Source organism: Diadema setosum, chromosome 8, assembly GCF_964275005.1.
Source record: "Diadema setosum chromosome 8, eeDiaSeto1, whole genome shotgun sequence".
Taxonomy (NCBI): domain Eukaryota; kingdom Metazoa; phylum Echinodermata; class Echinoidea; order Diadematoida; family Diadematidae; genus Diadema; species Diadema setosum.
The window spans coordinates 25,617,709-25,644,422 of record NC_092692.1 but is presented as its reverse complement, the minus strand read 5'-3'; the positions used below and the strand labels follow the sequence as shown (position 1 = coordinate 25,644,422).

General features: G+C 38.4%; 1 protein-coding gene across 1 annotated transcript; it reads left to right on the top strand.

Annotated features, from left to right (window-relative positions):
* The first annotated feature begins 458 nt into the window (after positions 1-458).
* On the top strand, positions 459-25,521 carry LOC140231636 (WD repeat domain phosphoinositide-interacting protein 3-like). Its single transcript, XM_072311786.1, has 10 exons — positions 459-634; positions 4,617-4,691; positions 11,939-12,040; positions 13,398-13,485; positions 14,433-14,527; positions 17,481-17,671; positions 20,980-21,065; positions 22,915-23,016; positions 24,238-24,359; positions 25,090-25,521. The coding sequence occupies exons 1-10, from the start codon at positions 565-567 to the stop codon at positions 25,194-25,196; spliced, it is 1,038 nt and encodes a 345-aa protein (XP_072167887.1). The 5' UTR covers positions 459-564; the 3' UTR covers positions 25,197-25,521.
* Positions 25,522-26,714: the final 1,193 nt, after the last annotated feature.

Below are 26,714 nucleotides of genomic sequence, written 5' to 3'. Positions count from 1 at the left end.
TATCTGTTTCGAGAGGGCTAGAGTGGCCTGTATGGGAAGAGCCAGGTCCAGGTGTTGTAATTAACCCTAATTTTCACCGCTAGCGGTTTGTATGAGTTTGCATTAATTAGTAATTTACGTTAGTTTGCATTAATTAGTAGTTTACATTGAGTTTGCATTAGTTTGCGTCAGTTTGCGTCAGTTTGCATCAGTTTGCATCAGTTTGCATTAATAGTTTGCGTCAATTAGCAGGATGGGCATTTGACCACTCACTGAATTTGCGATCCGATATAAACTCCGCAGCCAAGTGTTCAATGGGTGTTATTTTCGTGAGAAGATAGGAAAACGCAAGAGCCCCGACCGCGCGACCGACCGCTACCTACATACACACAAAAACTACAGAAGGCTACACACCACCACCACCACCACAGCATGCACCAGCGTGATGTGAGGGAGGGGGAGCACGAAGAAATAGACTGAAGTCATTATTATCTTAGCATCTAATAAGTTGATTTACCAGACGATCGATGTATTGGAGAAGATAGATAGCTGATAAAATATTGGGGAAGTCACGAGAAATTGGTCATGATGAATTTAGGTCCAGAGAACTCGTACGATAACAACCTCCTGTACGCCGGTTTCAATCAAGATCACGGTGAGTATTACTCCCTAACGTAACCACACTGTAGTACAGTTAGGCCTTCACACACGACAGCATGTAGGAAACCATGCATGTGTACTCTTGCAGTCCTTTAAGTACACCAACACCTGTAAGTTTACAATTTCATGACCAGCAAAACACTTGTCGAATGTCGTAGAAGTATCTGACGGACCAACGTCTGCCATATGATTGCCCTACAATTACTTTATTTTGGTAAATTACTTACAGCCACCCTAGGAGTGTACTTTGTTGTATTCTGTATAAATTTACCGTTACCTGGGTACTAACACTAGTAACACAGCACAGCAGTATTGTCGGCAGGGATCCCAATCCAGCAGTGCAGTGCAGTGCACGGGTCTGTGAAACAATAGGGTCTAGATCTAGGTCCCCTATGTCGTGAATAGAGATTGATTTGAACATGCTGGGGCTGTATTCTGAGGGATTATTAAGTGTTAGCCCGACCAGACGCTGTTAATACGCTACGCGAATACAGCGTCTGACCAACGAGCGGGCACCTACAAAGTGGGGAACCACAACACAACTACAAAACTTATGAAAATTCATACGTTCTTTATAAACAATGTACACGTTACCGAACGTTACTCACCTTAAGTGCATGCTTGTATTACAGAAGGTTCACAAGTCCATTGAGAGCCCTCGTGATAAGTCCGTGGAACCAAAAAATGATACTTTCTGGCGGATTCCCTAACACCGTCAGGGTTCATCGTTGCAGAATTCAAAATGGCGCCTTGATCTCTGCGGAAATCTTTTGCGTGCGTGCGATGTGCGCTGCTTGAGTGTTGGTGTAGCAGCACGGTCGACAGCGCGACCTTTTGAAAGGGCATTCAGATCATGTGACCTCCCGGATATTGGAAATGGCCTGGCGTGAAAGACGATGTACCGTTCGTGAACCGTTCACACATGCTGCATATAACCATCATTTTAGGTAAGTTATCAAATCTAAATTTCAATATTCATAGCATAGATATGAAGTCTCATTATCATTTTGTTCGTCAGATGAGTTTGAAGTGACAAAAAAAATGATCTAAAGTATCAAAATTCAATCCGATCGCATGAGATCGTTGGACCCTCTTCGTGTTTGGAGCTTCGTTGGTACAGCCCTGTCGCGCTACGTATGTACAGCGGCGACTGGGCTGTGTATAGTTAATTAAGTGTATGATTAACTTAATTAGCGAATCGGTATTCTGAGAGCTACCAAGTTGTAAGTACAATGTAGGGCACTCTTAGGGGTTTATTAACTACCATGACAACAGGCATTTGCTTCATCTTTGCTTCTACACAGCAATCTTCCAGTATCTTCGGTAAAGGTAAAGGTAAAGGCATCTTGGCGGGAAAGTCTTACGCACACGCTTGTGCGTATCAATGCGTGTACTCCTCTAGAGAGGACTTAATCACAGAGTTAATTACAAATCGGTATTCTGAGCGTGTAATTTAATTAAGTATGGAAGTTAATGGAAAAAAATGATACCAAAGCAAGAGTGTCATTAACTACCACGGTATTAAGCATACAGCATTTTTTTCTTGGCCACTACAACAATGCTTACCGTCTTTGGTAACTGAGGAGCAGTTGAATTTTGTTGTTATGGAATCCGTAGAATTGAGAGAAAAAAGAAATTTAGGCGGTCTTCGAGGAATTGTGTCATTTTATGTGAGCAAAGAGGTCTAGATCTTCGCGTTGTGGTCAAGACCGGAGTGTGCGCACGGAGCTCATGCGTGGGTTGTAATTACAGGGGGTGTGGAGAAGCGCGCATTGAGGGCATATTTGCGCGCATAGTCATCATTTTGGCTTCTAACAACGCGTTTGATTGGATGGAATAACAATTAGATGGGAGGAACCTAAGATGATCACAGGGGACTTAATCATAACTTGATTACGTCTACAGAATACCAATTTTGCTCATGATTAAGGGCCTATTAGAGTAAGAACCCCAATCTTCCGACGGCCTCCAATATCCGGACACTTACCACTTATCACAAGGCAGCAAAGTCGACTGTCACAGCACAAGCATATCACATCGTTTCACATACTAGCACACTCGTTCACCACACGAAAATGCCTGAGTCACCTCCAAAAATCCATCTAAAATCCCAAATTTTGCCGTCAAAATCGCGGAATCGCCGCGATTTTTCCTAAGCGCGCACAAAATAGGGCCCGTGTTAAGAATCGGGGTCGCCGAAAAAGCGCTAAAAATTGAAAATTATCGCAAGCTCAGAGTGTGATGGTATCCTCAAAAACACAAAAGAAAACCAAAATCTCCGTACGTGCAGATGCAGTGAATGAATGTACAGGGGCTGAATGCAAGTGGAGAGTCCCCAAACTTCGGACACGAACGGGCGCCGCAACATCCCCAATGCAACCTTGCGTCAACAAGGTATGGCGCGCGCAGATTTTTCAGCGGCCTTGTGCGTACTGACATTGCACGCGTGTCCGGATTTTGGAGACGCTGTCCGAATTTTGGGGAATTGACAAGGTGATAATATTTGGGGATTTTGTGAAATTTTACGATCGGTTTAACAAAATCAATATTGCGAAAAATTAGTTTGATATATGTGACAAACATTATTATTGATTTCATTTTGTGGAAAATTATTTGAGTTGAATAAATATTGCAAAAAAGCTTAAGTGTCCGAAAATTGAATAGAATAGAATTTTTTCTTGTTGGTATAAATCTTATGTTTGCATACAACATGATCATGTACAGTGGCCATGTGATACACCCCTCTAGTGGGCCTCTACCAGTAAAAATTGTATCAGAATGCTGATGGAACATTAACAAAAAGAAATAAACTTTACAAAAAGAAGGATATTATTGAGTGTAGTGATGTCAGCCAACATCATGGGCTGCAAAATTAATTAATTGAATATTTTGATCTAGTTTGCAGATGTGCAAATGGGCAATTCCGCGGTTAGTAACGTTACATTTGAACAAATTTAGATATTTGTTTTTACCACTAAATTACCATTTATTCATTTCAAGTCAAAATTATGTCAAAAACATGTTCATCCTCCCCAGGTTTATGATACAGAAAAGAATGAACACAATCCAAGAAATATTAGAATTGCTATAGCAACTTAAAGGGCTGGTTAGTAACGTTACGAAAAAAGGACATGACAAAAAAATCAATGTCTTGTAACAAAAAGTGTGCAAAAATTCAAGTTACTTCAAACAAAGTGTTGCATTAATTTCAATTATTGCATCATGACAAATGTTCATGCAAATTTTTTTAGCAGTTCGACTGATAATTTTTTAGCTAGACCCCCAAAAGCATGGTTAGTAACGTTACGGTTAGTAATGTTACATTTGTCCGGAGTAATTCCGCAGGTCATTTCACCCTTTTGTAATTGATAAAATGTCACATGACTTCTGGAGTATTTAAATGTATTCATCTTTTACCCTTTAGCAAAACTTTGAGGAAAAAATTTCAAAGGAACCCACTGTAATTTGCATTTAAGTGAATTTCAGCGTCCCCAGTCCCACATGTACATTTTAAATGATGGTTTTAGCTCTCGCAAAATCAATAAATACGAAAAATAAAATCTACTGAATTTGAAAGACCCTAATGATTGGTGAACATCCATGGCATTAGTTGATACCTAGATCAAAGGGTAAGATAAAGAGGCACATTTCTTTTATCCATGTCATGTCCACCTAACTGCGGAATTGCCCAAATGTTTTAAACAGTCAAAGAGGTGATTGTGTGCCCTTTGATAATGAAGTCACTTACAAATGTATCTCAATTGTTTTGTAGCTGCAGATTGGGATTACTTTATGAATTTGGAATATAATTTTTTGAATTATTTGTAAAAGGGATGTCTTCTTCGTGGTTGCACAAAACACACAGTCCCATATGTACATGGTGTTGTAGTTGTGCCTCCTTACAATCACAACCAAGCATTCCATGATATAAATATCACACACACACACACTTCATTCAATTCTTTTTTTCACACCAGGTTGTTTTGCCTGTGGCATGGAAAATGGCTTCCGGGTGTACAATTGTGATCCCCTCAAGGAAAAGGAGAGACAAGGTAAGAGAAGGCAAAAATTCCATTTCCAATGATGCCCCCCTCCCTCCTCCTCCCCCCACCCCCATAGTAGAAAATTATCTAAAAAAGAGCATGTGCAGCATGAACAGAGTTGTTGCAGATAACCTTATGTGGCTTGGCAAGGTTATGCACTGTTACAAATGAGACTAAAATGTACCTGTACCATGTTTGCAATGTGAAATATGTACTGTGATAAACACCTAATGATACACTAAGACAAATGATAAAACTTCAAATGTTCTAAAAAGTTAAGTAGTTGGATAAAAGGTGCTGGCAGCACTAAATACTAGTAATCCCATGTGATCAGGTCATTGAACTGAATGGACTTTATTTTTGTATGCCATTGATACTCAAGATGTTATTTTCAGTACTACATGTACTTTGAGTGTTAGATTTAATATGTAACTTATATATTCATATTATATTTCTTTTGAGGACTTTGGTAATATCCTTTTGTAATATTCTTGAAAAATATGCATTTATTAAAAAAAATCTTGATTTTTTAAAATGAAAAATAAGAATAGTGTGAAATTTACAACACTGTATGAAAAGAAGCTTTTACAGAGAAAAGTACTTATAAATGCTTTTCCACTTGTATGCACTTCTGGACATTCTTTAGTATAGTATACACGCATACACACACACATACACACACACACACACACACACACACACACACACACACACAAAACTAAGGAAAGGGTTGGAAAGTTGCATTGGAGCAAGTAAGCTTTTCCCCACAGCTGCAGATGCTCTTCCGAGCAACAGTGGAGCACTAAACTTGATCCGAGAGTACAGCACACAATGAGATCCAGCTTTGTTTGTCACGAAAAATAACTGTATGTAGTGTGATCAGGCCTTTTACGTTGTACTTGTAGCATCGCACCACAGATTAAATCAGTGCACCCAGTCAACTTTGACAGGAAACTCTCATCAGCTTTCACCACTGAAACTCCTTTGGGGAATCCCCACATTAGGGCTCTTCTCATTGGGCTTGAAAACTTGCACAGTTTGAAAAGCTGTGAACTTTGTCAAATTAGTCAATGTTGGTTCTGTAAAAGAGGACATTTTCCGGACCGTGTTGAACTTTTTGCGCATTTCGCGCAGCCAGAAGCTGCCGCGAAAATTAAAGCACAATGAAAGAATGTCTTGATCCCATGGAATTAAAAACACATGAAATTCATCTCACCCAGTGCAGCCCAGCGTGAATAATTACTTGTGCAAAAATATCCATTTTACAGTATAGACAAACTGATGATTAGACCAAATCTTAATGGCCATTAGACCAAATTGCTAGTAGACCAACTGGGTTTTAATAGCTGTATTAATCTCAGATGATCTGGGAGTTGGGCCAACTGGTATTAGCAGGGAATAATTTTCAGACTCGTATTTGATTAGTAATTTCAGCTGATGAACAATATTTTGAATGGTATCCTGTACAGTTTTATGGAATAAAAATGCTACACAAAACTTAGTTTGTGTAGCAGTAGTGTAAAAATGCATAGCAAATTGCGATGCGATACCAGGAAAATTATTCGCTGATTAGACCATGTGACAATAAAGCGATTAATGTACCATGCTGCAGTATACACAGCGAATGAGGGAAAGACCTATGGATGGAAAAACACTTTTTTTTACAGACTTAGAAATACCTCTAAGTTTTTTAGGAGATGCATGTCAGGAGACTTCGAAAGTGATTACCACGTAATGGAAGAAACACACAACTATGAAAAAGGCATTGAATGTAAATGGTGTCTGGGATAATGAATGGCTTTCCTGCCTTCACAACAAAACTAGGAAGTACTGTTATTCACATTAAAGTTTTAGGGTCATCACACATTATTCAGAAGAGCATCAAGTTATGTATAAGGAACATTTACTGGTTTGGCATACTGTAGAAATGAACCGGTCATTGTGTTGCCTTTGTTCAACTTGTTTTCTGTTGGATTCAGTTCTTGTGTAACTTCTGTTTCATTTTCAAATTCATGCATAACATCACAGTCAAAATTTAGTATTAAAGGGTGTGTACAGTTCTGGTCGAGGTGAAGATTTAGCTTTTAACATTTTGTGAGATATTCAGAAACCACTCTATGAGATGTCAAGGAGCATGCAGTTCTAAAGGGTATCAAAAGTTTATTCGATGAAAATCGGTTTTGAAATGGCTGAGATATCCAAAAACAAAGTGAAACAAAGAGATACTAATAAAGTTGGGGCATGTCGCCTTTTATTATTAGCACTTTTTTGGATATCTCAGCCATTTGAAAACCAATTTGCATCAAATAAACGTTGAATCCTTCTTAAAATTACATGCTCTTTCATATTTCATAAGAGGCTTTTCATTATCTCACTTAGGAATGTTCAAAACATGAAACCCTACCTCAACCAGTACTGTACAGTCCCTTTAAAGATAAAAAGTTTTGGTACCTCAAAAGTTTCCCTGAATTTCCGTGTTTCAGGTTAAAGTACCTTTCAAATAACTAACACTGTGAGACTTACTCGCCCCAAAGTGCTCTCATTTCTTAGTAATCATGCAATTAACTGCGACCAGCAGCCCCATACGCATAGCGTAATGGGGCTTCGCATTGTAGCATTCAGGATCATGCGTATAGGCGTATAGTGCACTCGAGGGTATTAACAATTGTGAAACATGCACGAGGCGAAGCCGAGTGCATGTTGCATTACATTGTTAATACCCACGAAATACCCACGAAATAATCCTGTGCATCATTTGTTTTATAAAATGGGTCAAAAATTCGAAAACTAACAGCATTTTCCAGTGTTTTTCACATACCTTTGTGGGTCAAGACGTCCGAAGATGTTCGTCCCAAACATTTACGCACGTCGCACTCGGAAATCCCGCTTACGTTCCCGCATGAAAACTTACTTATTTTACATAGAATATACACCCTTTACCTTAAAGATTTGATATAGACTCCTCATATAGGCCTACTAGACAACATACTCTGAAAACGGCGTGAGAATTAACTGCTAAATCGTTGGATTTGCCCTTCAAAGTGACTCCATGTACGCGTCCGCCGTACGGCGGCGGCTCTGGTACGAAACCATTATTGCATGATTACTAAGACATGAGAGCACTTTGGGGCGAGTAAGTCTCACAGTGTTAGTTATATGAAAGGTACACTGTACTTTAACCTGAAACACAAACTAAGACAAGGAAATTCAGGGAAACTTTCGAGGTAATACCAAAACTTTATATTGTCTTTAAACTGTCAACTCTACCCCTTTGAAAGGAACTGAAAGTAATTTTGTCAAAGTGATAAGTTGGAAGTCTTTAACAGCCTTTGTGGTGGTTTGTATGGTGGTCAGTGTTGTCAAGACCGTGATATTGTACACTAGTTAGCTTTGTCCCGCTCATATTAGTGTATCTAGGAAATCTTTGTTAAGAGATCGATTCAAAGTGAAACTGTTTTTATGCCTTTGTCACAAAGTGTCACCAGAGGCATTATATTTTCAGGTAGTCTGTCTGTCTTTCTGTCCCTCCGTCCTTCCATCCATTCGTAATCAATTTTGTGAACGTATAAACTTAAAACCATTTGAGTTATCCCAGTGAAACTTGGCATGTGTGTGTATGAGTGGACGGAATTGTGCCTTTCAACTTTAAGAAGCATGTTCGCAAGGTCAAAGGTCAAGGTCAAATTATAAACATTACAAAATTTCCACATATTTATGCAATGCCTGAAGTTGTTTTTTTTTTCTCTAAACTTTATATGTGACCCTGCACCTCAAAACAAACAAAAAGTCGCCAGACATGAATTTTTAGTTAAGACCATATTCTGAAAGAGCAGACTTTAAGCTTTAAAATGATGTATAACTCAAATCAAATGGACTCTCCTAACCTATCTAAATATTGGAAAGAAAGCACAAACTCGGGAAAAGTGTGAACTCAAAAAAGAGTCTCTGAAGTACATTGTCTATTCAAGCGCTTAATCTTTACCAAACCGTGCTGGCTGTGTGATGAATCGGACAAAAAACAGGAAGTAAACCACCAGAGTAACAACAATAAAGGGATTATCAGATTAAACTGAAATTAAGCATGCCTCATTAACACATTCTGTTCATAATTAATGCCAACTTTCAAAGCAGTAGCACTATCCTTTCAAAAGTTATTAGAGTTGAAAGTGAAGAGTGTGGACAAGGTTTTTCTGAAATGAAAAAGGCATTCTAAAGACACACCTAATCACACTATTCTACCAAAAATGTTCGAGATAAACTGCTAAAAAAAACACACTTTCCTGCCCGTTTTATGATACCAAATTTTAGCATAATGTAAAAGAAGATCCGCTCTTTCAGAAAATATGAAAAAGTCAAGTTCGGATAGGTTGACCCATTTCACTTATTTTCAGTCCTCACGCAAAATCAGTGTGTGCGATTTTATGTTCGTTTTGAGGTACACGGTCACATATAGTGTATACATGTATTACCAGATAAAGATTCTCTTGGGAAAGTTTTGGTCTATGGGGTCAAATTTCAAATGTGAAGTAAAAATGCTAAAATTTAACTTTTTTCTCCATGCCTCGGAAATGACTAAATAATATTAAAGTTATCTTCATGAAACTTTGTATGTACCAGGGAGGGGGTCTCTTTCCACCTCCCTGGTATGTACATATTATGCAGGTTGTATGTTACATGCATGTACTGCCTGACAATAATTCTCTTGGAAATTACAGTTGTAATAAGGTTAAGGTCAAGGTTAAAGGTCAGGCTGAAGTGCTAAAATTCTATTATTGAATGCTTACAGAACTCTGTATATTACACTTTTCTGCACCATTGGAAATTATGCATTGTTTGCATTTATAAACTTAAAGGCATTGTTTACCATTTGCAGATGAAACAAGAACCCAGCTTTTGTGCGTTAGGGCTAGAAACAATCAGTGTAAAAAAGTTAATCAGTATAATCAATGAGCAAATAAATATAATAAAATTGTTTCTAGACTAAACTGTCTACATTTATGGTTTAGTGAGAAAAGTATTGATATCTCCTTATATCTTAGGCTTTATTGCAAAATGTTTATATGGTACAGTGTAGGATGTTTTTTGATACAACTGACCCACAAATGACCTACTTGTACATATCTACTCGTATACTTGTAGTGCATGAAATGTGATAACTCGGAACATTTTTTAAATTACTGCTCCCAATCATCTCACATTGTCAGGGTCTACACACTATCTATTAGGAGAACCATGTGATATGGTGGAGGCATACCAGTCGCTATAGTGACATTTCTAGTTTATCCTTACCTGATTCGAGTGTTTTGATTATCCTGTAGACATTTTACTTTTCAAAAAAAGTTAAAGCATACAGTACCAATCTTAACACCAATTTGAATATGACATTCAATTCAAAAATGGTAAAGATGAGGCTTGTACAACATGCTCTTATGCTATTTATGCGATAATAAACACTCCTATGTCAAGAATTGTAAAAACTAAATTTATACAAACACAAAATCCCCGTTTGATGGTTGTATATTTTTCAAATTTCATTTAATGTCTTTTATTTATATGTACAAGCGTATTCCATATTAATTTTTTTTTCTCTATAAGTATCATAAAAGATCATATTTAAACAGTGTTGAGTTTTGTCCTGTACACACTGACTATTGTGGTAATTTCCATGCATTCACAAAAAGGGGTGTCATATCTGTGGTGTAGGGAATCATTACTCTGTTGTGTTTGTGTGTGTGTGTGTGTGTTTTGGGGGGGGGGGGGTGGGGGTGGCAGATGAAGAGGAAGATATATTGATGATAATGCAGAATACCTGTTTTGACATACAGGCTGTGGGTGCATATTGATACTGAAAGGCAATCTATCACTAGTCTTTTACATTGTCAACAGTTCAGAGATTTTGCAACTGGTATTCAAATGTGTGCAGTTACAGTTGTATATGCAGTACAAATCCAGCAAGCTCTTAGCACACAAGTTAAAATGTAGCTTGGCAGGATTTTTTAGTGTCAACATGTATACATGTAGGTTGTTGTTTCTGGGGTAATATTGTTTTTCAATTTAAATCAACTAGGCATTGATGGCACAGTTATGTTTCAAAATAGTGGACAGAGATTAGATATCAGTGGCCATGCATGCTCATGGGGTACCACAATGGGGAAAAGAAAACATGTTGAAAATGTGATCACTTTCTTTTCAGAGTAGGCACTATTATGTACGTATCTATAGGAAGATAGACACTCAGTTGAAGTTACATGTATCTCAGTGTCACCCCACTCTCCCAGGCCCCTTCCCCCCCCCCCTCCTTTTTTTTTTTTGTGTTTCAGCAGGTTTGACCCTTGACCCATCAACCCCTGATGTGACAAGCAGCTTCAGTAGTTGCCCTGTAGAAGTACATATTGTACATGTAGGACCCTATAGAGCACGCATACACTGTATTTGGAAATAGTGACCAAAAAAAAGAAAAAAAAAATACTGAGACTACACTATTTCTGCATTGAGTGCTGAACTCAACATGCCAAACTATACAACATGTACATCTTTATGGTTTTAAAAGGTGCAGCAAAATGGGAAAGTGCATTAGCACATGATTTCATTTTATCAAGTTGGTCAAATTCTTGTAGATTATCTTATTTTAAAAATCATCACCTTTTTGGTGATTATTTGGGGCCAATTCAAAGTGCCCAGTAAATATGAATTACTTCTTTCAGAACAATCACCATCTCTGTAGATGTTGCTCATACTCATCCCAGGTTTGTTTGTTTAGGTTTTTTGTCAGTATTATGCCTATTCATGTATTCTCTATTAAATGTTATCTTTAGATATTGTCGGTTATCAAGGTGTGTGTTCATTCAAATATTGACAGCAACATTAAGTTGTCATAACAAATACGGGAAAAATGTATCCAGGGATTTGTGACCTTTTTTTTGACCTACGTTGTACTGTTAAACGAGGAATGTTCGCGTGCATTTTAATTTCGCGAGCGCAGAGATTTGCGAAATTAAAATGCACGCGAAAGTTCTTGTCTACACTATTATAAGCATTGAATGCCAGTGGCAGTTTGCGAAAATTTCATGCTGCAAAAAAGGCTGTCGGCTCCAATTTGCGAAAAATTCATGCCGCGAATATATCATGTTTTACAGTATTAGAGGTGGTACAGTTACTGTAAAAATCGAAATTTTTGCAAGTCTTTTTTTCCTCATTATCATGTAACTGTCATTACTGAACCACATTCATTGAATTCATTCCCCTTGTATCAACAGATTTCACAGATGGTGGTGTTGGACATGTGGAAATGCTCTTCAGGTGCAACTACCTTGCCTTGGTGGGAGGAGGGAAAAACCCCCACTACCCCCCTAATAAAGGTAAGACAACACTCATGTATGGTGATCACCATGTGTTGGAATTCCCTTGCCATATCTGGAGTGTGGGTGCAACTGACACCCACTCCATCATGTATTAAACCAAAGCCCAGAATGTGCATTGAGTGAAAGCAGCAATACGAGTAGAACACATCAACGACAGTTAAAAGAAAATTGGGCTGCAATGTATCTGTTAAAAAGTGGTACAATTTTAAAGTTTTGGTGCCATTATTCCTGGATATGGAGACGACTACACTTCATGACCTCATTATGGACATCAATATAGAGAAAAAAATAAAGAAAATTGAGCATATGTTCACTTTTCTAGCATAATGAAAGAGCACTTGATGTAATACCTCTTTCAGACAGCAGGGGGACTAATATTACCCTTAACATGTCAGAAACAATATGAAAATGAAATCTTGTGGAATTCTCCATATATTTTCTTTATATTGTCCAGAATGACGTCATAAACTTTTGAATTGATTGCCTGATTTCCTTCAAACTTTCACTGATGTGTTACACTACTTTCACTCAGTACACTTTAATTTTTGGACATTGGCTTCTTTTGAAATGTGGAATACAGTTTATATTAAAAAATGATAACGTTTACTGACCACACATTGTGAAGCATTACACAAATACACCCAGTAGCAAATCCATGATAAAAGTCACTGAACATTGATTTCTGGATTAATATACAATATTATTATATGCATGTTTTTTTAATTCTCCAGAATCAAAAAATTCTAGTGGCTAGTAGCATGTTGTGCTTCATTTGTTTGAACTTACTACAGAAAACAAGCCACTAGGCAAGCACAGATTTGTCAGAAAAAAAAAGCCTTGAAATTGAGAAATGGTTGACTGTGCTGAACCATCAACACAGTATGTTCATTTGTTGCATATCAGATTTTCATTTTGAAATGATCTAGTTTGTATGTTTGTCACCAAAATCACCAGATTAAAATTCTTTCTCAGGTTTAGGGTTGGTGACATAATCAGTGTAATATGCAAGAAAGTGTAAGAAGATGAGGGAGACTTTTTTTTTAGCATATTGGTGCCCTTGAATTTGTAAAGAATACCTACAATTGTAATAGCAAGTGCTCTTCTTGTAACATTTTGTAGTTTAAACTTTTTTTTTTTTTTTTGTAGTTATGCTTTTTATCTTTTAACCCGTTGAGGACGGACTGATATCGCTACAACACACATTTTCCATAGCACCCCTGCCCGAGTATACTCGGGACTCGTCCTCAGTGGGTTAAATGATAGACTCACTGCATGTTGCATGGGTTTGTATGACAGTCAAAGCACTACCCTTATATGACCTGTGTCTTTGCTCATTGCTTGCGTGTATTTCCAGCTATGATCTGGGATGACCTGAAGAAAAAGCCAGTCATTGAGCTTGAATTCTCCAGCGAGGTCAAAAGTGTGCGGTTACGAAGAGACAGGTAAGAATACTCATCTTTCTGTGTAAAATTCCCATGATATCAGTTTTATAGAAAAAGGTTGGTCCAGCCTCAAGCAGAGTGGGGTTGTTATGATTCGTTTTCAACTATGGAGGACCTGTCTTCATGCTGATTTATTATTGAAAGGAGAAGTTACTGAGAACAGGATGTGTAAATTGTGTTCAACATCAGTCATAAGCACTTTGAAATTGTATGTAGCTATCAATGGTAGTTATTCTAATAATCTTTGTTGATCAGCATTGTCACTCTGTCATGTCTCATATTCATTGAAAAAACCTAAGTTCTCTTTCATTTTATGTCTTCAGATGTGTAATTTACGTCCTTTTGCAAGACTATAAAGCAGACATCTTTTTTCAGTGTAACGCAAGAAAAATTACATAATCTTTAGCTATTTATGTAAAAGCCGCTTTATCTTGGTTTAGTTGAATTATCAAAGCTTCCTGTATTAGCTGCCAGTGAACGCCAGTTATGATGATGTGCTGTCATATTCAAGTGATCATCAAAAATGTCTTGCTGCCCACTGGTTTGATAGATATGTATTTGCACACCTTGACTTTCGTTCACCGTATTTGTAGTATATTCTTGGTTTTTGACCCTCTGACGCTGGCCCTTTGAATTTCTGCAAAGCTAAAAATTCACACAGGTGCCAATGATATTGTAAAGCTTTACACCAAATTGCATTCAAATTGCATGCATCCTTTTGATATTGAATGTTATTATTCATATTGTTATCAAGTTACTGCTACTGATGATACTATACACTTTGTATCCTTGGATTCCCTTGGATTCCCCATTTCATCTATGTCATAATTGATGCAGTGTTGCAGTCCATTATTAACCAGTAGTGTAGTCCCTATAAAATGATGAAAATACCTAAGATCAATTCAAGTGTTAGCTAATTTTTCTTTCTGCTTGTTTTCATGTGACAGAATTGTAGTGGTGCTACACTCTATGATCAAAGTGTATACATTCACACAGAACCCTCAACAGCTCCATGTCTTCGATACCAGCCCCAACCCCAAAGGTGAGTTGTTCTACCCCTTAACCCGTTGAGGACGCACTGATTTTGCTATAGCACGCATCTCTCATAGACACCTGCCCGAGTATTCTCAGGGCTTATCTTCAATGGGTTAAAGGGATGGTACAGTATTGGTGGAGATGAGAATTAGGCTTTTAACTTTTTGCGAGATACCAAGAAAACACTCATAGTACAGAGCATACCATTTGAAGAAGAATTCAAAGTTTATTTGATGAAAATCGGGTTTGGAATTACTGAAACATCCAAAAACAAAGTAAAACAAAGTGATCGTAATAAAGTGTGGGTCCCACACTTTATTAGAAATCAATCTTTTTTGGCTATCTCAGCCATTTCAAAACAAATTTTCATCAAATGTTGAATTCCTCACAGAATTACATGCTCTTTCATATTTCATAAGAGGTTTCTCACTATCTCACCAAAAAATGTTAGAAACTTGAAATTAGGTCTCAACCAAAACTGTACGATCCTGTTACTACCAAAATCACTCTGAGAATGATCGCACAAAAGAAACAATCAACTAATGTTCAGGCGGTTTATTAACAGTGATATTGTGGGTATAGACCCGTAATTGGTTTTCACATCAGTACAATAATGATCAATAGAAACAATTATAAATCGGTAATGAAATCACTTACACGTATTACAGCCAAATCTTAAATCACAAGGTCCATGTAATCCTCTGGAAATGTCCAAATACGATGTTCGATGCACAGATGAATGATCCTTGATGCACCGATGAATGATTCCTCCAACGTAAATCCAGGTGCACTGGTTGCAATAATCCACGTTATAGATCCAGGGTATAGGTCCACAGCGAAATGTGCAGAATCCAACGTTATGATGACCACGTCCAGTCGATGCGTTGAATGATGATTCACTTTATATTATCCAGCTAGGAATCCAGCCCGTCACAGCTTTGCCATAACAATGTCCGTTGACATTAAAATAGGGAGTCTATCTCCAATGTAGGCAAATAAATTCTCTGCAGGCAAAATGTCTCCCAGGCCTTATCTCCACAAACATAACAGGTCAGCAGGTAACACAGGACTGACTATAACAAGTCGCTTCAGAGCCAGAAGTGACGTAACTCTCAGAGCAGAGGTGTTGGGTACTCTGCCTACATCAGAATTTCTCCGGCTTTTATATCCATTCACCCCTTTCTAGTACATTCTGTAATTTTCTCCAACCTGGGGTCACACACTTGAACATACTAGCAAGTCCAAGTTCTAGGAATCCTGGATGACTCACTGCCTAACTATGTGCATAACATCATTGCCAAAAATAACTACCAATCACATTGGGCTACAGTGACAGTGCCTCACTCAGCCAAATATGTTAGCACTTCCTAGAACATTCTAGACTGGGTGAGAAATCATTCTAGTTTGAGTGAGCTATAATGTATTTCCTGTCACATGCATGTACTGTAGCTACATTGTATACCACCTAGAAAATTCTCCACTGATCTGGTCAACCTGTATGTACTATATCTATATCATATAGAATGTTCTCCATTAATCTGGTCCACCTGTGTACATACACATTAAAACAGCCATGCATACAGTATATCATACATGTACATAACTACTAGTGTGTACATTTGTGACAATCCCTTTAAATCACCCAAGTGATGTACATTGTAAGTGGGTGTAAGATGATATCAGAAACCTTGGCAATGGAGTTGCCACTTGAAACTTTACACATTCACAACTCCATAGCCTGTAATGATGTTTCATTAGTTACGTTAAGACGACAAGCCCTAACCTCGAGGTTAAGCTCTTGCCCCCTAACTTCGATGTGCGTCCACATGACGAATCTTAACCTCGAGGTTAGGAAACCTCACAACTTCCCTCTGCTTCCGGGTCAACCTCCCAAACGTAGATACACTACACATGCGTGCGAGCAATACCGAAAGTTTCGCGGTGACCCCGATACGAGGGGAACAGGTGCTCGCGCGCACCCGTGAATGACAGGTACAAGGTCACCTTTCGTGCTTGCTGCCATTAAGCCCCGCCCATTTATACCGTTCTATGGTCGCCATACGTTCAGACGCACAGTGGACATGATGGAATGCTGATTCATTATCGTTTCGTTATACGTCGTTTCGTTAGTCAGCGTTCAGACGTATAATTTCGTCGTATAGCTATACCATTCTAGTATAAATTTTTTGCGTCAGAATACCCTGATTGTAGCTGTGCTCCCTACTTGCAGTGCATCATGTAGCATCACATGATGCAGTATCTGTAGATTAGAGCAGGCTCTAAGCTTTAAAATGGTGCATAACTCAACACAAATGCATCTTCCCAACCGAAAACAAAACTTCCTGGAAAAGTGTGCACTTAGAAAAGAGGTTTTGAAGTTTAGGTTCTATTCAAGTACTTATCTATTCCAAGTTGTGCTCTGTGTAATGAATAGGACAAAAAACAGGATGTTAACTCAATAGCAACCACAGTGAAGGGATTATCAGATTACACTGAAATTTTGTACAGTTTATGAGCACACTCTATTCATGACGAATACTTACTTTCAAGGCAGTAGCATCATTCTTTCAAAAGTCATAAAGAGATGAAAGTGAAGAGAGTGTGTAAAGGTTTTTTTTTCTTTCTTTTTTTTTTTGCTTTATTGCTTCTTAGAAAATAAATACTGGCCTCTAAGACATACCTACTCACATTATTCTACAAAAACAGTGTTCTAAAAAACACAATTTGCCATTGGTTTTAATATCCAAAACAGTATGATTATGTAGAAGAAGAATTGCTGTATCAGAAAACGTCATAAACTAAAGATTGACTAGGTTGACCCATATTACCTGTTTTGAGTTCTCACGTAAAATAGGTGCGTGCAACTTTCCGTTGGTTTTGTGATGCCTGGTCACAAATGTCCTTATGTACAGTGCACCCAAGTCTTTTTGCTTCTAATTTCTGTCTTCAATGTGTTGCAGGTCTATGTGTCCTGTGTCCAAACAGCAACAACTCACTGTTGGCATTCCCAGGCACTAAGACAGGCCACGTGCAGATCGTTGACCTCGCTCAGACAGACAGGCCACCACAGGATATCACGGCACACGAGGGCGCCCTCAGCTGCTTGACATTCAATCACCAGGGATCGAGACTTGCCACAGCCTCAGATAGGGTATGCTCTTTGACAATAACTATGCATGCAGTCTTCCTCTAAGCAATTGACATACATAAAAACTCAACAACAAGAAGTCAAGATTGGTCTTCCTTTTATGCTTTATTACAATCACTGAAGGATGATACATGTATAGCATGTAAGTTTTGGGTCAGTTTTGAAAGTGTTCACAGACATTACAGATGTTCTCAGACTCTGATGTTGCTTGTGTGCTACTTTCTGTTTATATAAAACCTTGCGTAGTGACATGGCTAGAGTCACCATCATCATTATCATTATTGTGCAGAGATTATTGAAACTCAAACTGCAGCTTTGATAATCACAAAGGTGTGAAGTGTGTGCATGAAGTCATGGGTGAGATTTGAGCAAATTATTGTAGGTTAACAAGTTTGGACCTCCACAATGAATTTAAACTCAACTTCAACAGGCCTGACATTGCTTTAATAGAAAAACTCATATTGGTGCAAACACAATCTCTATGAGTTGCACTCTCCTTTATCTATTATCTGAGGTGACCTGTCATTTCAAAGCCAATCCCAGCATGCCTCAGGCCTATACCCAGACCAGGACCAAACCTAGACTATGCAGACTGGGCCAGATCAAGGGCTGAGCCAAGACTTTGTTGCAGTCCCATCGGGATAATGATCATCATGCTGGAATACACACCAACAGCCATGCCTAATTTTACTTTGTGCAAGTCTAAATTGCACCCGTCGAACTACTCCCTAACCTGCTAAGGACAGGCTTTTTTGCTTGAGGACACATTTCCCATTGACACCTGCCTTAGTATAATCCATGCTAGTCTTCAATGTGTTAAAGGGATAGTATAGTATTGGTTGAGATGATGATTCAGCCTTAAACTTCTTGCGAGATGTTTAGAAACCACGTTTTGAAATGTTAAAGAGCATACAATTCTAAGTGGAATTCAAATTTTTTCGATGACAATTGGTTTGAAATGGCTGAGATATCTAAAAAACAAAGTAGAACAAAGTAGTCCTAATAAAAGGTGGGACCCACCTTTTATTAGGGTCACTTTGTTTGGGATATCTCAACCATTTCAAAACCAATTTTTATCAAATAAACTTTGAATTCCTCTTAGAATTATATGCTCTTCCTTATTTCAAAACAGGTTTCTCATTATCTAAAAAATCAACATGAAAAAATGTTTGAAACATGAAGCCCCATCTCAACTGAAACTGTACCATCCCATTTATAACAAAAGAGACACTCGTTCTTCTTTCTGTCGGTCTCCCTCTTCATATCCCAGGCAAGTCACCTGCCTGTAATTTGAGCATGTACTTGTAACTCCTTGTGCATATTGAAAGGGCTGAAGTGCATCAGCATTGCATATGCTGATGTGCGCCTTTGTCCTTGATACATTTTTTTGTGATTCATTTGTCAAACTATATATTTTCAGAATTGTATTGCAATCACGAGTAATGTGCTTTGAGCCATGTATGACGATGATACAGAATTTAATCCAGTCCAACTGAATCAAATCCTGCTTGCCCTTTTACAGATGAATATAGCTTGACAGACATAGGTAGGGAAGTAAAACAAACTGTAAAACCAGAAACATTTGTGGCATGAAACTTTTGCAAATTGAAGCCGATGGCCTTTTTCACAGCATGAAACTTTTGTGAACTGCCACTTGCATTCATTGCATTGTGTCGAAAAAAAAAAATGTACATTTTGCTTTCGCAAATCTTGCTCCTCGTGAAATTCATTAAAGTTTCATGCACACAAAAAATTCAGTTTTACAGTAATTAAGTGCACCCCCTTTAGTCTCAGTGGCTTCTCAGACAAAAATGGTAGTCCGTGTACACTGTTACAGCACATTTTGGTAAATTGCACATTTTGGTTAAAAAAATTTGTTACCAAAATGTGCCGATAGTGCACTTATACCTGACGGGATCAACTGTTACCAAAATATGCAATTAAAAGTGGATTTGCCTGCACATTTTGGTAACTGAACTAAAAGCCTATGGATGGGCTCGAGAGTTATTATACGGTCAAGGAAATAAGGTGATGTGGTCCTGCAGTAAAGACAGGCAAGGCAAATTTGCTTCCCCGCAAGTCAACCCGCAATATACAGTATGACAAGGTCTTGAGCATGCTCAAAATATGTTTAGAGTGAGTTGCGGGGGTACACGCAGAACACTCACCAGTAGGAGACCCTTGCCGGCAGCACCTTGGAGGCAACTCCAACGCAGGTACTTCACAGTACCCGTAAGTCGCTCGTAACAGAAAACGAATCTGTTTCAAAGCTCTCACGCAGGTTACACGGAACACACGCAGGTAGAAAGTAAGTAGCACGCGTCTAGCAGATAAGACACCAAGCGCGAAACTTGCAAACATTCTTGTCCGCCCACAGAAAATTTTCCTGCGTGCTGGAAAATCCCTACTCGCAATAAGCCTGTGTAGCTTGCCCAAAAAGGTGTGACACGGCCTGTCACATCTTTCCGGGCAAGCCTTGCGCGTGACTTGCGAAGAACAATTTTTACTACCCAGAGGTCCCCGCAGATGACCTGCACATAACAGTACCTAGCATGTATCTCACCCGTAGTCGCCCGGAGGTGCGCATGCAAATCCTTTTTACCCGTAACCTTTTTTAGGCCTTGTCACACCTTTCCGGGCAAGCTACGCGGGCTTGTTGCGTATGGGGATTTTCCAGCATACCGGACAATTTCTGAGGACGGACAAGGATTTGGACGAGCTGTGCATGTATGTTACTTGCTGGACGCATTCTACTTATGTTCTTCTTGAGGGTATTCTGTGTGACCTGCGTGCCAGGTGGGTGGGACTGAAAACTCAATTAGAAATTCATCTGAAGGAATGGCAGAAGGCCAACAGAAATGACAGAATATGTCATTATCTTGGCCACCCTGGCCGCATACAGGGACTTTGAAGTACCTGCCTGGGAGTTGCGTGTGAGATGCTGCTCAAAACTTGGCTGCGGGTAAATCGGACTTGCGTGCGCACCTCTGGGCAACTACGGGGGAGATAATTTTCCTGCGTGCTGGAAAAGCCTTATTCACAACAAGCCCGCGTAGCTTGCCCGGAAAGGTGTGATACGGCCTTTAGGTTACCGAACTCATTCGGTGGGGACAAAAACCAACTGCACTTACAATTTGTTTTTGTGATGATTGTGGAGGAGCAGAAAGTTACCAAAATGTGCCGTCAATGTCCTGCACATTTTGGTAAATTCACCAAAATGTGCAGTTAACTGCACATTTTGGTAATTTACCAAAATGTGCAGTTTACCAAAATGTGCCGTAACATACTCTGTGTTCTTGTCTCCCATCCAGGGGACACTGATACGGATATTTGATACCAGCAATGGCCAGCAGCTTCAGGAGTTGAGACGAGGTGCAGGAGGAGCCCAGATATACTGGTACGTACTCCCTAGGCGCATATGGTAGATTTATTTTCTCTGTAAATTTATATAATCCAACATGTGACGAAAGACCAAACAAATGAAAATGATTTGTATTAAAATCATGGTAAAAATGTTGCCCAACAAAATCACAAACGATAAAAAGAAGATGCTACACGTATGAAGAAGTTTTGCTCAAAAACCTCACAAAGGCGATCTATCATTAGCAGTGAAATGTGTCCTAGGGTGATACACGTGTATATCTTTTATGTCACACTTGTGTCTGGCATGCATCAAGGTTGTGACAATGACTATGTCACATTTTGAGCTTCATGCTAGTAACTTTAGACACAGGGGCATATTATGCTTTCATGGATGTCAGGTCTGAAATAACAATCTGCAGTGTGAACTGTTCATGCTTATTGTTTATACTGAAATATGTTCTTAAAGAAGTGTATCTCATGCAGAATGTGAACACTACTACCATGAATTTGGTCTAAATTTAACCCATTGAGGACGAGTCCCGAGTATACTCGGGCAAGTGTCTATGGGAAATGCGTGTTGTAGCAAAATCAATCCGTCCTCAACGGGTTAAAGTGTGAAATTCCAATCTGTGCCTACATTATAAGTTTACTTTGATGAATTGAGTCAGAGTGTAGTTTTGAAGGTATTCCATGTCTGCACAAGCAGCATGTACATGTTTTAGTGTGATATCAAAATGTATTTTATAATTAGGACTTGCGATCATTGTTACAATCAAGGCTTAAAGATCAAGTTTGATAGTCACATGTTGGCAGTATACCCACAATGATATGGGCACAGTCTTAGGTCAGTCAGCCTGGCTGAATATACGTTGATGACCCGTTTCCCCCCAGAACCTGCTTGAGGTCCCTGGATTTTGATTTCCTACTTTTGTAATGTGTACATTTGTAAATCGACCACAGAAACCATGTGGAAACTCGACAAGAGCATATGTGACCCTGCATCACAAAACCAACAAAAAGTCGCCAGACATGGATTTTTAGTTAAGGACGGATTCCGAAAGAGCAGACTCTAAGCTTTAAAATGATTTATTACTCAATTCAAATGGCTTCTCCTAGTAAATCTATCTAAATATTGAAAAGAAAGCACATACTCTGGAAAGTGTTAACTGAGAAAAGAGGCTGTGAAGTACAGAGTCTGTTCAAGCGCTTAATCTTTACCAAACTGCACTAGCTGTGCGATGAATGGGACAAAACAGGATGTAAACCACCTGAGCAACAACAATGAAGGGATTATCAGATTAAGCTGAAATTGAGTATGCTCGATTAACACATTCAGTCCATGATTAACCCGTTGAGGACGAGTCCTGAGTATACTTGGGCAAGTGTCTATGGGAAATGCGTATTGTAGCAAAATCAGCCGTCCTCAACGGGTTAATGCCTCCTTTCAAAGTGCTAGCATTATCCTTTCAAAAGTTTTTAAAGTTGAAAGTGGAGAGTATGCAAAGTATTTTCAAGAAATGAAAAGGGGCCTCTAAGACATAACTGATCTCACTAATTCAGAGAAAGAAAGGGTTGTAGAAAAACTGCTGAAAACACACTTTCTCATTCATTTTAAGTTCCCAAACTTTGGAATAATGTAGAAGAAGAAAAACTCTTTCAGAAAATATGAAAAACTCAAGATTGACTTGTTTGACCCATTTCACCTATTTTGAGTCCTCACGTAAAATCAAGGGGTGCGACTTTTTGTTGGTTTTGTGATGCAGTCACATATTTAAGATAATGGGTTTTGAAATTTGGCATGGGTTTACCGACACACACACACACACATATAATCAGAACACATTGTTAGCATATTTATCTCCGACTCCACAATTTCACTCCAGCATAAACTTCAACCAGGACTCTTCTCTGCTGTGTGTGTCCAGCGATCATGGTACAGTCCATGTCTTTGCAGCTGAAGACCCTCAGAAGAACAAGAAATCACAGTGAGAATTCCTTGTCCCTTCTAATTCATATGTTTGGAGTGTCATGGTCTCCTTGTGGAAATTCTGAGTATGCATGAAATTGCATCTGTTAATGACACATCATACCCAGAGAGCTTGCATTGAAATATAGGACATAGAAAGTGTATATGCTTTCTAGTTTTTCAGTGGAAAATACATGTACTTGTACATGAAAATTTCAGTGGTTCATTTTCCTCGAGTGCTACAGGCTACTAGTAATTGCCTGAAAGTGTGAATCTTGTTACCCATCTCTAAAAAGTTTTCAAATGACCTGAAATAGGATATTCCAATGTGTTTGCAGAGTCAAAATTGAGAGATATTGAGTGGCATTTAGGTGGATGTTCAGCAACAGTGTTGAGTCAAATTAGTCAAAAGAACTAGAAAATTAGGATAGTTTGAATATTAGTGATTCATTTTGACCATGTCATGTGCTGATGAAACCACATGCCTGGTAGTGGCTTTTCTTGCCTCTCAACCCATGTCATTTGAGAACTGGCTGTCATATTCCTTGGTTACTAAATGACTTCAAACAACATTTCTCTACATTGTAAGACTACAATTAGATATATTGGAGCTAAGTCCTGGAATGAGTTACCTGGTATTGTCAAAGAATGTCCTACATTATCATCTTTTAAATGGTAGATATAGAATGTTTTTAATCCAAAGTGCAGCTGAATAATTATTGGGATATTTGCCTTTTTGTTTTGTTTTGTTTTGTCTTTTGTGTGTATTTTGTCCTTTTTGCAATTTTGTGTGTAATTTCTAATGGTATAGATTCATTCTGAAAATGTACATCTTTGATTACAATTTGTAGCTTCATTTGTAAGGGAATCGGCCTTGATAAGTCCTATATGATCTTTTCTGATTCCCACACATGCTAATTATAACTGTTTGCATCATTCCTTTTGTTTCTTATGTAAACCTAATGTGCAATATATGTTATGTCCGTGTACATGTACTTGTGTTTTTTATACTTTATAGCATGTTGAATAAAATTGAATTGAATAAAATTGAATTGTATGGAGAATGGACACACTCTGCCATTTAGGATTCGTGAGGAAGTGATTGAGTGAACTTCTTGTAACTACTTGTTACTACTTGTAACAAGTAGTAAGAGTCCACACTCTTAAATAATGGTCTTGAACATAAAGTCGAGGACTGTGCATATCTTACGACTCATCGTCAATTGTGTCTCTCTTGCAGCCTTGCGTCGGCCAGCTTCCTGCCAAAGTACTTCAGCTCAAACTGGAGTTTCTGCAAGTTCCAGGTTCCTGGCAACGCACAGTGCATCTGTGCCTTTGGTACTGATGCAAACTCAGTCATAGGTGAGTTGTCGCTTCCTCTTCCACACAGAGGGAGACATCTTCTATGCCATCTCTTATTCATTGCTTTTTTAAATATTGTTCGCCAAGGTCCTTACAGATTTTTGTCTTGCACTAGTTGGCTTTAAGGAAAATATGTGACACCAAGCTCAAAACCACAAAAAGTAGGCCAAAATGAATTTCCACTTTTCTACATAGTATGAAAGAGTAAGCTGTGGCTTTACAATGATAAAATAATTTGTAGGAATTGGACCATCTGAAAAAAAAAAAAATCAAAAAGTGATTAATACGAAAAAGAGGTGAGATATGCAGTTTCATAGAAAAGGGAGAAAAGAGGATTTAAGGATTAGGATCACTCAAGTGTGCTGTGCGGGAGTTTCAATTTCATAGTGAAGCAGCACCTCTCCCAAAATATGGTCCAGAATAACTGCTAATATCTCCATTTCAATTTTATTTGAAGTTACCAAATTTTGACTGGGGGGTAGAGAGAGGATTACTGCCTGGTAAGACAAACTTTAAAATTTGAGTCAATCAACCCAAATAACTTATTTTGGTCCATTACAGAGATTCCTAATCTGTGACTTTTTGTGGGTGTTGAGCTGGGCAGTCCATTTGGTTCACATTTCCGTGATCGTTTCTGTGTGTTCATGTTCATCCACCTTCATGCATGCACATGCAGTTTGTCAGATAGAATAGATCTAAATGGACTTTTTAAATGTGTTTTTCTTTCCAGTTGTGTGTGCAGATGGCAGCTACTTCAAGTTTGTGTTCAATGCAAAGGGAGAGTGCAGCAGAGACGTCTACACCCGGTTCCTGGAAATGACCGATGACCACAGCTGAGGCTGCCCCAGTAACTCCTGTCTGTGAACAGAGCTGGTTTCAACTTTCCTTTGTGAAGTCTGTGCTGCAGGTGTAATCAACGCTGTAATTGCCACCAACAAGCCGGGGACATTATTTTGAGTACTTTACAAAATGCTGTCTGAGCAAAGCTGAAGGACTGCGGTAATCGTTGTGTGAACAGTATTATGCTTTATGAGTGGTTCTGTGATATGTTCCCCCTCCCCATGACAAAGAATGATTTGAATAGCCATCAGAACTGAAGTCAGTCCCAGGTGAGGTTATATAATCATTACTGCATCTTGTTTGTAAAAGATCTGATCACAGGAATTAGGGATGTCATTACTTCATAAGGTTTGTACTTTATCTCTCTTTAACTCTCTTATTATTCCAGAATGATTGTACAAGACCTGTTCAGGAATCCTTTACATTAAAAAAAGAAAAAGACATACTCTACATTTTGAGGAGAAAAACAAATTGATTGAATGTTCTTCCAGCCACTATAAACCATTCATGATTCAGCCTCCAATATTGAGAACAACATCTCTGTAACTAGTCTCATACCAAAGCATGTGGCTGTTCGTCAAGTGATGTACACGTAGCATTGAATGCCATTGGTTTTTTACAGAGGAAGTATGGAAGACCGACATTTAATTTCTGCTAAACTTTGAAAAGTGCACGCTTGCATAGTTTGTAGTTTCTTTCATAGATTTTATGCTGGCTTGCTTGCTTTTAAGAAGTGAAAAGATATTGATTGTATGAAAGCAGTAGTTATGCCATATTGCTGAGTGGAGATAAAATTGTATTACTAAATTAGAATATGAATAAATAATGTAAATCTCTGACCACACTGAAGCATTTTTCTAAATAGATATTATATTATGTAGCTACATGTACACATAACTACCAGGTATTAGAAATGTTTTTGTTGTAATTATCTGGTGCGTACTAAAGATTTCTTACGCATTCTTGTATTCTACAATGCTTGAAAACGCATGCTTTACAAATACCTCTTTTTTTTTAGGATGAAATGCCTCAATTTTGTTGGCAACCATGAATGTCAAGTCTCTCTGTTAAAAAGAACTTGGCTTGATTGCATGAACATGACACATGTAAATGATTAATATATCTTGCCTGTAGAGGATGAGATCAAGAAAAAATTCTATCATGATGGCAGTATACCTTTCAATGAAAATCGAGAGTCATTCAACTACACTTCCACCACAATGATTCTAAATGAGGTTTAAGTGATCAATTTCCTTCCTTCAAATCTCGTCAGCTTTGCACAAAATGATGTACTAAAGAGCAAACTATTACTCGCGTTTTGTTGCAGTCCCTTAAGATAAATTAATATCTGTTGATTTTCAGTCTCTGCCACTCCAGTGAATAATGCAGTTTTGCAGTCAGATTTGTTATGTTTTCTTTACAGTTTTCTTTGCATGAGGTCTTCCATCTATTCATCCTCCCATCATTCCTCTAAAAAGATGTTAATAAACTGAACTTGTGATCTGCTGATTGGAA

Coding starts and splice junctions, on each gene's coding strand:
- LOC140231636 (XM_072311786.1), top strand. CDS start 565: ATGATGAATTTAGGTCCAGAGAACTCGTACGATAACAACCTCCTGTAC. Junction 23,017..24,237: donor CAGAAGAACAAGAAATCACA/GTGAGAATTCCT, acceptor TCTCTCTTGCAG/CCTTGCGTCGGCCAGCTTCC. Junction 24,360..25,089: donor TGATGCAAACTCAGTCATAG/GTGAGTTGTCGC, acceptor TTTTCTTTCCAG/TTGTGTGTGCAGATGGCAGC.